This window comes from Rutidosis leptorrhynchoides, chromosome 7 (assembly GCF_046630445.1).
Source record: "Rutidosis leptorrhynchoides isolate AG116_Rl617_1_P2 chromosome 7, CSIRO_AGI_Rlap_v1, whole genome shotgun sequence".
Lineage (NCBI taxonomy): Eukaryota > Viridiplantae > Streptophyta > Magnoliopsida > Asterales > Asteraceae > Rutidosis > Rutidosis leptorrhynchoides.
Genome location: NC_092339.1, coordinates 90197278 through 90212032, shown reverse-complemented (window position 1 = coordinate 90212032; position 14755 = coordinate 90197278). Strand labels below are relative to the sequence as shown.

The following is a 14755-nucleotide window of genomic DNA, read 5'->3' as shown; positions in this document are numbered from 1 at the left end:
TTATATATATATATATATATATATATATATATATATATATATATATATATATAGGGGATGATTCTCACACACTGTTTTTTGATCCTTACACACCAATTTACTTGAACTCCTCCCTAATAATAGGGTAAAAGGGTGTGTGAGGATCAAAAAACAGTGTGTGAGAATTATCCCTATATGTATGTATATATATATATATATATATATATATATATATATATATATATATATAACACATATATTATTATATGTATACACTAAAAAACACATTAAAATATTAAATAGAAAGTTTGGCACACAGCTCAAGTCCCTCCGGAACCCTCTTTTTGTTTGCGTTCGTTCTACTTTATTAGAAATCATCTTTCTCCATTTTCATCCATTTGTTTAAAACACTTTCAATTCACATTTTCTTTTCAATTCTTGTTGCCTACTTCTTCATCTTCTACACTACACCTCTTACTAATTCTCAGGTTTGCTTTTTTTTCTTTTCATTCTAATTTTTTTTAAATTATTATTCAGCTAAACTAAACTCCAATTTTAATTTATTTTTATTTCAAAAATTCGAGATCTGGAATATGCTTTACACTAATTTCTGCTGTTACTTTTTTTCTTGTAAAAATTTCTATTTCTTTCTCGTTTTTGTTTTTATGATCGGTCTGCATGCACACGCTGTTTGCCTTTATATACTTTAAATTTATTTTTAACTAAATTTATTATTTATTGAAAGAATTGTACAACACTATTAAGTTTCACTCAATTTCTGCTCATTTATTTCATATAAATTAATTTCATTAGAGACAGAAATGAGTAGAACTGATCTGAAATCTTCCTTTATGTGCATGTTCACTGTAATAAAATACCGTACAATTAATTTTTTGTTTATGCAAGTGATTTATTAAACTAGTATAATTAGGTATTTCAGAAATAAATTAACCCTAAATTGTTTTCATACTTGCAGTGACAATTATTGTGTGAGTTACGTGTAGCCGTATTCATTATTAATGGTGTATTAATTGTTGAATTGATTGATTGAATCAGATTGATTGATATTAATTGAAGAAAATTGGGTAAATGATGTCTACACCACTATTAGGTGTTGTTGAAGGAGGTGGACCTGCAAATGCCCCTAGTTTCCATAAGAATTACGGTTTAACCGAACGAAATTATCTCGGATTATCAGATTGTTCATCAGTTGACAGTTGCAGTAATGTATCTAGTGTATCAGAAGTGAATAAAAATACTAGTTTAAATTTGAACCTTAAAGCTACTGAATTAAGGCTGGGTCTACCAGGATCTCAATCGCCTGACCGGGATCCAGAATGTAGCTCCGATAAATTCGATGAGAAACCGTTGTTTCCTTTGGTTCCTACTAATAATGATGGAATTTGTTTATCTTCGCCGAAATCGGTTGCTTCGGGACACAAAAGAGTGTACATTGATGCCATGGATAGTGGTTCGGAAATTAAAGGAGTACCCGTACCCGAACCGAATTGGATGTTCGGTTCTTCTCGGGTTGAATCTGATGCTCCAAAATCTTCAGCCTTAAATACACCTAATGTTAGCAAAATAAACAGCTCGAATCCTCCTGCTGCTAAGTAAGTGAACAAGGATATTTGTTTAATTGAATTATTAAGTAAGGGGTGTTTTGTTTGTTGCTAATGTTTAATATGTTTGTATATGTTAAAATGTACAGAGCGCAGGTGGTTGGTTGGCCACCGGTTAGATCGTTTCGCAAGAATATGATGGCTACAAGTTCAAAGAACAACGAAGAAGTAGATGGAAAACGTGGGCCCGGTGCGTTGTTTGTAAAGGTTAGTATGGATGGTGCTCCGTATTTAAGGAAAGTTGATTTGAGAGGGTTCTCGACGTATCAACAACTTTCATCCGCACTCGAGAAGATGTTTAGCTGTTTTACTATTGGTTGGTTGCCTTTTCTGTTAGCCAAATGTTATTTTTTATTTAGTTAAATATTTTAATTATATTATTAAATTGAAAACGGAACTATAGGTCGGTGCGGGTCTCAGGGAGGTCCGGGAAGGGAAAATCTTAGCGAGAGCAAGTTGCGGGATCTTTTGGACGGGTCGGAGTACGTTCTTTCGTACGAGGATAAAGATGGTGACTGGATGCTTGTAGGAGATGTTCCTTGGGAGTAAGTACAAATCAACACTGTCTGTTTGCATACACATTGTGTTGTTAACGAAGCTACTCAGTAAAACTGATGTTTAAAAAACAAATGAAAAAAAAAAAAAAAAAAAAAAAAAATTCATGTGCTTTTCTTTTGCCTGGATTTGCTGTCTGTAATCTCTTGTAAAGGTGATTATGTGAAGTAGGTAATGCTAGCATGCTGATTCCACTGCTAAAAGTGATAATGGGATATTGATTTAGAAGTTAAAAAAAGTATCATTATCTGTTTGGAGCAATGGAGCATGCATGATTATCATTATTATGTAGAGTTGAAAATGTGAAACTAAAGTTTCCTATATGTTTTTAGTGTTCCTCTTTATTTTTTATTAAGTTCTTAAATCTCGGGTCATTTCAAAGGAAACACGAGTAGTCTATGTTTTCATCATAAATGTTTCTTTCTGTTCTTTATGTCCTGTATATACTACTTTTTTTTTGAATATTTGTGTAACTTCATATTTGAAGGTCAGCAAGTTTGGTGATATATCTTGATCTATATTAATAACCATTTAATTTAATTTCACTAGTCTTACACGCTGCTGTCTGTTACAGTATGTTTATTGGTTCATGCAAGAGGTTGAAGATCATGAAGGGTTCTGATGCTATCGGTTTAGGTATACACCATACAAATCGTCTCTTTTAGCATTGAATCGTCAGTATTTTTAATTGCTAAGCTTACCAATTTAGTCTAAGTTTTGACAGCTAAAAAATTTCTTCAAAAGTAATTTAGAACGAACAAATATTAAAATGTTTTCATGTCGATTAGTTAATGTCATATTGATGTGAAAATTATATTTATATACTTTGCTGGAATAAATCACAGCTCCCAGGGCCGCGGAAACATCAAAGATCAAAAACTAGTTTTGTGCTAACTGCTCGGGTTCCGGCTCATGGTTGGAACACACGAGTAGTTTTGGTTGGGTGGAAGCTGTGTAGAGGAAATGGGCTTGGGCTTTTGGGCTCGGGCTGGACTACAATTATGTTCCTGGCTTTTTCTGTTTACTGCTGCATTGGAAAGTTGATTATTGCCAGGTCTCTATGAATCATTACTTCATGGAAAAAAGCCTCTTTACTTTTCTATTTATTATGTTTTATTTATGAATGTGTGTGGTTTCATAACTTGTTGAAAACCAGTTAATCCTTACTTCCTCAGATTATCTGTAGTTAATTGTATCAAATGGTACTATTATAATGTATTAATGTATGATTCTTGCCTATCAGTGTTCTGTGTAGAAATTTGATCTGAAATTACGAGGTGTTGACGTAAGCCTAAACCTGATCGATAATCTTGCAGATTTGAATGAGATCAAAATGTTGAGGATCGAAGTTAATTTTTGTTGCAAAGACCTGACTAGAATTGAAAACGCTGTGTTTTCCTGTAGATCGATTACTTTAGTTTGAATCTGAACCAAAACATGCTTTAAGAGAGACTTTATTAAATATGCATTTGCATCATTTACAAAAAAGGTCGGTGTTTTTGGTGCACCATTTATGGTAGTTAATGAGAGCTTATAGAAGTTTGAGCTTATGATTTTAGTAAACTTTAATTTATAACCTTTGTTCGGTAGACATAAAAAGTCGAGTTTATGAAAATCACAAGTATAAAATGTAGAGTTTATGATAATTATAAGTTCGTAAAAGTTGAGTTCCGTTAGAGTTTATGAATTGAAAAATTACTAAAATGTCATTTACTATATTATTTTACATATTAATATTGTCCTTTTTAGTTAATTTATGATTATAAGATTTAGCTTCAGTTAGTCACATTCAAGCGCACCTTAGTGTCAATTGTCAACATTGGTGATTTTGGTGTTAATTGACAATCCGGAATTAGGTCAAAGTCGGCTACATATTCATAATTTGGAGGGGAATAACTAACTCACTTGGCGATTATGCTTATGTGGTGTCAGGACTAGAACTCTCGAATCCGCACTCATGGTCGAGTGGTTAGAGGTTCATATTAATAGGCTTATTTATTAGAAGGGTAGAGGTCGGATGTTCGATCCATATAACTTCTTTCCTCTGATGTTGCTAGTCAATTGGTAGTCTATTGTCCACGTTGGCATTCCTGCATTTCGTTTTGGCCCATCTCTTGTCATGCCGCACGTGCTCTTTTGACTTTTGTGTTGACTTATGTTGACTTTTGATCACTAGCAATTTCAGGCACACCAGTACTCATATATCATATTAGTGGACTTAAATTACTAGAATCCTCATATTCACCTACAACTGACTTAATACGACGGTGAGGGCAAAATCAATAGTCAGATAGAGAAAAAAACTGTGTAAAGGAGGGTTGGTAATGGACCTGATATGAGTCGGGTGATGTCATATTCACATTCATATCCATTAAATTTTGTTCATCCATGTCTATATCCGTATTCATATCCTAAGTTTATTTCATCCATCCACATCCAATGGATTAAGCGGGTTAATGAATGTCCATTGGATATTCAATAAAATATTAATCTAACGACGATTATGAAGATTAAATATAAAATTATAACAATTGTAAACGTATAATCTATATGTTTTTGGTTTATTACACATTTTTTTGATTGTATTTTGTCGCCACGTGTGACTTTTATTGAGCAAAATATGTCACTATATAAGTAAAATATGTTTAAATCAATCTAAATGTGTAACGTTCAATATTATTAATAACATTCAATAGTTGTAACTTTATAACCTTATTTTTGCTAATAACTTTAAAATTTATAGGTCATATGTATATGTATCGATATTTAGATGTTTATGCATATATTTTAGTACGTATAAATGTATTTTCGGGTAATAATGAATATATTCATGGATGATAAATTATCATTTCATATTCAATTCACAAAAGATTTAGATCATCAATATTCTTATCAATATCCACTAATCGTCAATTTAGATCATTCATATACATTATAAATAGATCGGATCGGATGATTATTTATAGATGGAATATTCATCGACATCCCTAGTAAAAAGCAAGAGAAAAGCATTGTTTTTAGACCCAACTTAATCAATTTAAGCTTTCAGTTACTAGCTTATTGGGCTGAGGGCACATAAAATTTCCTTGAAATTGGGCCATCCATAGAAGGCAGATGACCCCTTGACCAACGCTGGGTCCGCCCGTAGTTATGGGCGTATGTCAAAGTAAAATTACTCGATTAACTAATTACAAGAAACAAAATTTATCCGAGAGAAGTGCAAGATATCTCGGCCCCACCATGGAAAGCAGAGGATACGAGTCCATCATCATAAATGTAGTGATAACGATCTAATACTAATACCCTTCGCTATCGTGATGTGAACCATGTTTTGTATTATGAATGTATCCTCAACTGCCATATCGCTTTATTCAATACCACATTGTACCAAATCATTGTATGTTGACTTGGTTTCACTTAAAAGCTTAAAATTCTAAGTATAGTATTCACTAGAAAAAAATTCGACCGCGCGTTGCTGCGGTTGTATTCGACGCGCGGTCGAATTTGGATATACGTTGTTTGGTACCTAATATATCTATTAAGTTGGATTGCTTGTTGGCCGTGTACGTATATGTATGTAATATAGCCCGAAATATTTAATATTTTTTTAACGATGTCCGTTTCCCGTATAGTTAGTCGCGTTGTGTTCGTAAAATTATTTCGAGTTAAACGTTGGTATCGGAAAACTTTAACTCGCACATAGCGAGAATATAGGGCCCGTTATCTAGTGTTTTCTTAATGATGTTCGTTTCGCGCATAGTTAGTCCCGATGTGTTCATTAGATTTTTTCGAGTTGAACGGTGGTCTCGGAAAAATTTAACTCGCACCGAGCGAGAATATAGGGCCCGTTAAAAATTCGGGTGAAATTAGTTTCTTTTATTTTAATAAAATTATATATTTACGTTTTTTACCCCTGAAAAAGTGTAAAGTTGAGGGATTGTTGTGTAAATTGAGCTGAAGTTGAGAGACCGTTTGTAGTGTGAACGCAAACTCAAAACGACAATGCGATAAAACTGAAGCGACTAAATCTGGCGCGTGTTTCGCAAATTCAAAACGACAATGCAATAAAACTGAAGCGACTAAATCTGGCGCGTGTTTTAGTATATAGGTATAAATATAAATATAAATATAAATATAAATATAAATATAAATATAAATATAAATAAATATAAATATAAATATAATTATTTCGAGATATTTATTATTATAGCAATTTATCCATTGTACATGAGAGACAGATATTTATTACTCTCACTGAGGATTTCATAATTCAATTTGCTTTGCAGTTGATTATAGAATCCTTCAGAGTTTTTTCGCAAATGGTGGGTTATGCCGATATCTAGTAATGTTCCTTCGGGGGTTTTTCTTAGGTACAATATCCTAAGGTTTACTTATAACGAGTGTAAAAAGTAAACATGACCTGTAATTTTCTGGATACGATCGGGAGAGTGGCTAATGACAAATGATAGTAAAGGTGAATGTTTCGTCCCTTGACCACCTAGTGAAACAAAAAGCTTTGGAGCTCGATTAAGCTCATTATGACACGAGTAAGACTACTGATTTATACAATGGAAAGAGCGTGACTTTTAGCGCTAATTTAAAATCTCACGACAAATAAAGTTATAGTGAAAGCCTCATGGAGTGCAGATTTGGCGGTGATCAACTTATGGAGGATGATGATGTGAACGAGATAGGTAGCCGCGATGCGAGCAATTTATTTTGGTTCATAAAATAAATGGGACAATTTATTTTTGTTATAATGTAATTAACAATAACAATATTAGCACATAGATGTTCCGAAGAAAGGACTTTGGCACTTTGCTCGTTGACCCAAAAATTTCTTCAAATCACCACTTGCATAAACGTTTAAGGGTATGTTCACTTTTCACTTAATGATATATTTCTGTACAGTTCTTAATTAAGGAAGTAAAATTGCTGTTTCTTTGTCACTAAATCTGCCACTTAATATGAAATTTGGTCTCTTAATACCCCTCAAGAATAAGAGACAAATGAAAATAGAGATAAATTCAGAAAAAAGTAAGCAGCTCGTGACTTCTTGATCTAGTTAGCTTTTAACTAACATTTTGTTGTTTTACAAATAATATTTCACTAATCAAAATAGTCAATTTATTATCAAAGTTCAATGACTACACTATTGCCTGTTTATTTTTCCAATTAATGATATATTTATGTACAATTTTTAAGTTAAATAAGTAGACTTGTTTTTTCTTTATTACTTAATCCGTTACTTATCTGAAAATTGATTTGTTTTTACGAGACATAAAATTAGACAGTCCTCCAAAAATGAAAACAAAATTTAATATATATAGAAAAAAAATTAAACAACCCTAACTTCTTTAGCCCACTTTATGAAGAAAATTAGAAATCTCTCTCTCTCTCTCTCTCTCTCTCTCTCTCTCTCTCTCTCTCTCTCTCTCTCTCTCTCTTTACATATACACACACATCTGTACTTAATTATAACCGGAGGGGGTGCTCACCCCGTCCGAATTAAAAAAAAAAAATTTACACTAAAATTATTTTTCTTTTTACTAAAAAATAATGTTTCTCTTATTGTTTACCCACTGTCACTGGTTTCGCCCCATCTGTAGTTGGCTCCACGTTCCGCCACGGCGTGCGCGCACTCACACGCATGCGCGCGCGTACACACACACACACACACACACACACACACATATATATATATATATATATATATATATTATCCCTCGTACCAAAATAATGTGTCCACCTTATTTGTTTTGTTTTGTTTTATTTTTTTTTTCTCTTTTTTTTTTTTTTTGCTAAAAAACAATAACATATAAACAACTCTTAATCATCAATCGATGAAAAAGAAGAACAAGAATACAAACAAACCAAAAGCAAACCAAGACTCGAAAGCGGTAAATGTACCCTACTACTAAAAAAAAAGGGCCTAAGCAAACTAACCTCGAGCCTTAGACAACCGAAACATTACAACGAACACGTCTCACAAATACAATAACCAAAAACTACAAATAACAAACGGACCAAATCCGCTCAAAAAACTAGCAGACAACCGCTTTACCTTTACTTTCTCTAGTCTTTATGATCGGTTTAACAACCACTCCATCAACCTTCAAACACTTCAATTTCTTGCCTCTCTGATTTTCAATCGCTTATGAAGAGACCTTTGTCGAACCGATATCAATTCTAATACCCGGAACGGGAGTAGGAAGCGAGCCTTCATTCTCAAGACTTTCAAAAATGCCAAGGTTTCGATTCACTTCCAATGACCCAGGATTGTTGTTGTCTGGATCTTCAAGATCATCTCCCGAAGTTTGAACTCTTTTACATCATCCTTTCTTATCATTTTGTTCGACGCTAAATTAGTCTTTGAAATGGGCCGCGTACTAGTGAATGCAAAAGAGACATCATGCACATCGGTGTTAACAGTAGGATCGAAATAGGAATGTTCTACATTAACTCCAACATGTCGATTATGCAAAGGTGTCCACCTTATTATATGTTTGTTCCAAAATAATTATCAATATACAAAAAATATTGACTAAATATCGTAACCCTTCAATTGTCCACTTTCATAAATAGAAATGAAAGAAGATATTTCATTGGTGGATCTGGAGAGAGAAGATATTTCATTGGTGGAGAAATGAAGTTAGTGGGATTTTCTTAAACTGTGTGTTTTTTGTCTGGTGACAATAAATATGGGACGGAGGGAGTAATTAATTTCAATCAAACTTATTTAAATATAAAATTAAAACTGACGTTTATCGTATATCTATAAAGTTCAACAAAAATTTCAACTATACTCTTTTTAGTAATTTGATTAGCTAGGGCCGACTGTAATAGAAACATGACCACAACATTATATTATAATTGACTTAATCATTTCTTTTCTGCTCAATTTAAAAGTTCACAAATGTTCCATTGATGTTTACATATTACGTGGCTTGTCAAACTTACAAATTTTTTTAGCATAAAAAGATTTTGTCATGTGTATTTGTATTAAAAAAATTTATGTTGTACATTTTCAGAAATAAAAATTATATCTTTTCAAAAGCTTATAATGACACATATTTCATGAAAATAATATCTTCGGTAGTTAACTTAGGATATGGACGTTTGTACCTATGGTATTACATAATGTCATTGTACATATCTAGCTTATCATGATATAATAAGTTAATAACTGTTAAAATGTATTATTGATTATAACAAGTTTAGTTTAGAATATTATGTTTCATTAATTCATTTGTGGTATTTCTAGAATGTTTCAGGTTCAATGTTGCTGTCTCTAAATGTTCAAGGACTCAAGGTGTCAAAAGGCTGAAAGATTATGAGCTGGACTGATGGACTATGCTTATTGGGCTCTTGAATTTAATTTATTGGACTGCTCCTATTGAAGCCCACATTCATTTTCATGATAGTATTTATACACCTAATTTCTTGTTAGGGTTATCATTCTGGTAGCTTTTTCATTCGATTGTTTTCATCTGCATATTCAATTCTCTCTAATCATCTTCTTGATGAATTAGTTCTTTAGATTCTGTAATAGTGATTAAGAGATCAGTTTTGTGTTTCAATCTTTTGTTCTTGAAAGATTGATTTCAGTTTCTGTATTTTGTAAAGGATCTTGCATAATTTGGAGATTAAGTGTTTGATTCTGATAGTTAAAGTTTCTGTTTATGATCTGTTGATAATTCTTTCATGGTATCAAAGCGGCGAGGTTCGTTCATGGTGATTTACTGATCTCTTGGTGATTTCTGCCTTTTTTCGAAGAATTAGGGTTTCTTCGATTTCTCTTGTTCAAAGAAGTTTCTTGTGTTCTTTTGTTCTGTTTAGGTTCGATTGAGAACTTGTGGGTGGTTGATTCTAGATCTGACGTTTGCTGCTGAAAACCCTAATTTTTCTCAAATTAGGGTTAGGGTTTGGTGTTCATCTGGTGATCTGACGTTCATCACTCCTCTTGGTTTTCATCTGTCTTCCGCTGCTTCATCAATCATTCGTGATTGATTGGTTACATCTTAAACTCTTCTTTACCTTTATTTATTTGTTTGTGTGTTGTATTTGTTATTTCTTAAAGATTTACAACCCTGTGCCCAACTCTTGATCCCAATTCATTGAAATTGGTGAAAACCTGATCAAGCACAGTCAGTTGTAGATCATTAAGTTCTTTCTGTGTTATATTTGATTACTGTTATATTTTGATTTGTTTTTCTTATTCGTTTAAATGGGGGATAGTGGTGGTGCTACTGGATCTTTAACTCTAATTAATAAACTTGATTTTGGGGATCCTTTGTATTTGCATCCAAGTGATACTACATCTGGAACACCTAATATTTCTATAAAACTTAAAGGTACTGAAAACTATAACATTTGGAGTAGATCAATGCTTCTTGCATTGGGTACTAAAAATAAACTTGGTTTTATAAATGGTTCTTGTGTTAAAAGTACCACTGATAATGCTCTTGCAAGTCAATGGGATAGATGTAACACTGTAGTGTTATCTTGGATGTTTGGTTCTTTATCTGAAGAGTTGTATAATGGTCAAATTTTTAGTACTAGTGCTTTAACTGTTTGGAATGATTTAAAGGAAACATATGATAAGATTGATGGTTATGTGATCTTTAATTTACATCAGAAAATTAACAGTCTAAAGCAAAATGATAGTCCTCTATCAGAATATTATCATAATCTTAATAGTCTCTGGAAACAATATGATTCAATGGTGTCCTCACCACCATGCACTTGTGGTGCTAATGCTTGTACTTGTGATGCTTCAAGTTCTATTATTCAAAATAACAACAGACTTAAGCTAATGCAGTTCTTAATGGGTTTAAATGATGCTTATATGTCTGTAAGAAGTAATTTTCTGTTAAGGGATCCACTCCCAGATGTTAAAACTGCTTATGCTGTTATTTCTAGAGAAGAATCACATAGAATTAGTTCTTCTAAAGAGATCAATAATAAAACTCAAACATCAGCTTTTGTAGCTCAAGGTCCAATCAAACATAATAATAACAACAATGTGGCCAACTTTAATAACAATAACAGGGGTCCTAATCCAAATTTAAGATGCAACAAAATTGGTCACACTATTGAAAGATGCTTTGAGATTGTTGGTTATCCTCCTAATTTTAAAAGAAACTTCAATAATAATCAAAATAAAAACTTTAACAATAATCAAAACAACTTCAATAATAATAATAATAACTTCAAATCTTTGTCTAACAATCATGCTGCTTCAAATGAAGCAAGCACAAGTAGTTCTTCTCCTATTTCTTTTTCTAATGAGCAGATGCTCAAGCTTCTCAGTCTAATCAATGATGCTCCAAGTTCTGTTCCCACAAGCTCTATGTCTGCTATGGAATGTATTTTTTTAATGGAAGTTCTAAATTTAATCTCAACTTTAACAAATTCTTCAATTCTAATATCACACAATTCAAACATGTTCACAATGGTTGGATTATTGATTCTGGAGCAAATCAACATATGACTGCAACCAGTAAAGGTTTAGTTAATGTTGTTGATATTTCTAATCTTAAATTAACTATAGGTCATCCTAATGGTACTAAAGCTTTAATCAAAGGGATCGGAAATCTTGTGTTAAACAGTTTTATAACTTTAAAAGATGTTCTCATTGTTCCAGAATATTGTGTGAATCTTATGTCTGTCAACAAATTATCCAAACACAATAATCTAATTATCAGCTTTGATGATACTAAATGCTTTGTCCAGGATTTAAGGGACAAGAAAATAAAAGGGATTGGTAAAGAAGAAGGTGGTCTGTACATCTTTAATAATTCTGAAAGTGAATGTAAGAATAATAATTCTGCTGTTTGTGCAGCATCTTCAAATCTGTGGCATATGAGACTTGGTCATCCTTGTGATCAAGTCTTACTTGTGACGCCCCATACAAAATTAATGTGTACGGATCATCAACAACAAGATCATTACAAGGTCAAACACTATATGCTGTTTTAAAATAAGTTTGCATTCATAAAAAGGGGTAACGTCTTTACCGAATTCAAATGTTTTACAAACGATAGTATGCTTCTACGAATAGGAAGCAATAACATAAGTACGAGACTCAAAGGTCATTACAAATTCATTGTTCAAAAGTAACATAGATTGTGAATGCAAAGTAAATATTTCATGCAGAGACATCTCTAAACAAGCAGCGGGAGTCTACACAGCAAGTCTAATAGCGAGACTACTACATCGGAAGCATCAAACGTCTACGCACCTGAGAAATAACATGCTTAAAAGTCAACACGAATGTTGGTGAGCTATAGTTTAATTGTAACAGTAATGTGAGGTAGGCCACGAGATTTCGTATTTCAAAACAGTATGAAAAGTATATGTTTATCCGTGGGCACTTGGTAACTAACTTAACGTAATATCACCCCCTAAAAGTACACTTGGTGAGTGCGTAAGTGAAATAACCCGTTCATATACATTATAAACGATTCACAATAGTTGATTACATCGCGAGGTATTTGACCTCTATATGATACATTTTACAAACATTGCATTCGTTTTTAAAAGACGAACTTTCTTTACAATGAAAGTTGACGGCATGCACACCATTTCATAATACATCCAACTATAATTGGCTTAATATTAATCTTGATGAACTCAATGACTCGAATGCAACATCTTTCAAAGTATGTCATGAATGACTCCAGGTAATATCCTTAAAATGAGCTAATGCACAGCGGAAGATTTCTTTAATACCTGAGAATAAACATGCTTTAAAGTGTCAACCAAAAGGTTGGTGAGTTCATTAGTTTATCATAATCAATAATTTCCGTAATAGTAATAGACCACAAGATTTCAGTTTCCATAAATATCCGTACACTCGCAAGTGTTTAAAAGTATTCTATAAGTTGTAGGCACCCGGTAACAAGCCTTAACGTTCATGTTTTACCCTCTGAAGTACGCCAGATCAGGTGTGTTTAAAATAACCTCGAAGTACTAAAGCATCCCATAGTCGGGATGGGGTTTGTCAGGCCCAATAGATCTATCTTTAGGATTCGCGCCTACCGTACATAGACAAGTAGTTTAATGTTACCAAGCTAAGGGTATATTTCTGGTTTAAACCCACATAGAATTAGTTTTAGTACTTGTGCCTACTTCGTAAAACATTTATAAAACAGCGCATGTATTCTCAGCCCAAAAATATATATTGCAAAAGCAATTAAAAAGGGAGCAAATGAAACTCACAATACTGTATTTCGTAGTAAAAATACATATAACGTCATTTAACAAGTGCAAGGTTGGCCTCGGATTCACGAACGTATCAATATTGAGATTCAATATTGCAGGAAAGTACGTAGACACAACGGAGATGATAAACACTAGATTGACCTCACGAGCATACCCATGAACCATACCCATCACCTCCATAGTTATAACCCATAATTTCCTTAGCTTCGACTCATTCAAAAAAACTATTTTGAAATCATTCGGAGAGCACTCCGTCGTAATATTGTATGTATACTAATAATATCTCGAAATAATACAGAGCAAAAATATATATATATATATATATATATATATATATATATATATATATATATATATATATATATATATATATATATATATATAAATCAATTGAGAGAGTTTAGAGAAATATATTTTCAAGTTTCTATGAAATAATGAAACCTATTGAATTCTATTTATAATAGATTTTTGAATTATTAAAGTGAATTATTAAAGTATGAATTATTAAAGTGAATTATTAAAGTATGAATTATTAAAGTGAATTATTAAAGTATGAATTATTAAAGTGAATTATTAAAGTATGAATTATTAAAGTGAATTATTAAAGTATGAATTATTAAAGTGAATTATTAAAGTATGAATTATTAAAGTGAATTATTAAAGTTAAAGTAAAGTAAAAGTAAAGTAAATGTAAAGTTAAAGTATAGTAAAAGTATAAAAACTATGTATGTATAATACGCGTATAAATATATATAATATTAATTTAAATCGTTATATATATTTAATGAAATAAAATATAAATAGCGTTATATTTATTATACTGGTTAAGTAATGAGTTGTCAAAAATGATTCTAGATATTTATAAAAGTTATATACGTTTTAATAATAAAGTTCTTTTTAAACTGAAAACGTCTTTGTACGTTTGAAAATAGATTAATAGAATATTATGGAAACCAATTCTCCACTAACTTTTGTCTAACTTTCGTAAATGACACTTTTTGTTTTTATTTATAAATAGCTTTACAAATTATTCGGAATATCGTTAAGAGGAATAGATTTTCTCAAATCATAGTGGACCTCTCAACAGAGACTTGTAATCATAATTCAATGTTTCTGATAATTCAATCATTTAATATATTTTTTTTTAATTTCGTCAAAAATCATATTGAAACAAATACGTTCATGTAAAGTATCATATATCTAATACTTTGTTAATGTTTTCAGTTAATATTATATATTATATATACATATCTATATACTCATAATTGTTCGTGAATCGTCGAACACGGTCAAAGGGTAATTGATTACATGAATGTAGTTCCAAAATTTTTGAGATTCAACATTACAAATTCTACTTATCGTGTCGGAAACAT

General features: G+C 31.9%; 1 protein-coding gene across 2 annotated transcripts; it reads left to right on the top strand.

Annotated features, from left to right (window-relative positions):
• The first annotated feature begins 322 nt into the window (after positions 1 to 322).
• Positions 323 to 3389, top strand: LOC139858089 (auxin-responsive protein IAA8-like). 2 transcript variants are annotated; one of them, XM_071846940.1, is made up of 6 exons: positions 323 to 467; positions 1036 to 1592; positions 1691 to 1917; positions 2005 to 2146; positions 2731 to 2792; positions 3002 to 3389. In XM_071846940.1, exons 2-6 carry the CDS (start codon positions 1069 to 1071, stop codon positions 3037 to 3039), a joined length of 993 nt encoding a protein of 330 aa, XP_071703041.1. In that variant the 5' UTR covers positions 323 to 467; positions 1036 to 1068; the 3' UTR covers positions 3040 to 3389. The 2 variants fall into 2 exon arrangements, with proteins under 2 accessions (XP_071703041.1, XP_071703042.1); XM_071846941.1 differs by having other exon boundaries at positions 340 to 467; positions 956 to 1592.
• Positions 3390 to 14755: the final 11366 nt, after the last annotated feature.

What these genes read in the sequence shown, in the direction of transcription:
- LOC139858089 (XM_071846940.1), top strand. Translation starts at nt 1,069, where the DNA reads ATGATGTCTACACCACTATTAGGTGTTGTTGAAGGAGGTGGACCTGCA. An exon ending in GTTTAGCTGTTTTACTATTG is followed by an intron (nt 1,918 to 2,004) that starts GTTGGTTGCCTT and finishes ACGGAACTATAG; the next exon opens with GTCGGTGCGGGTCTCAGGGA. An exon ending in TTCTGATGCTATCGGTTTAG is followed by an intron (nt 2,793 to 3,001) that starts GTATACACCATA and finishes AATAAATCACAG; the next exon opens with CTCCCAGGGCCGCGGAAACA.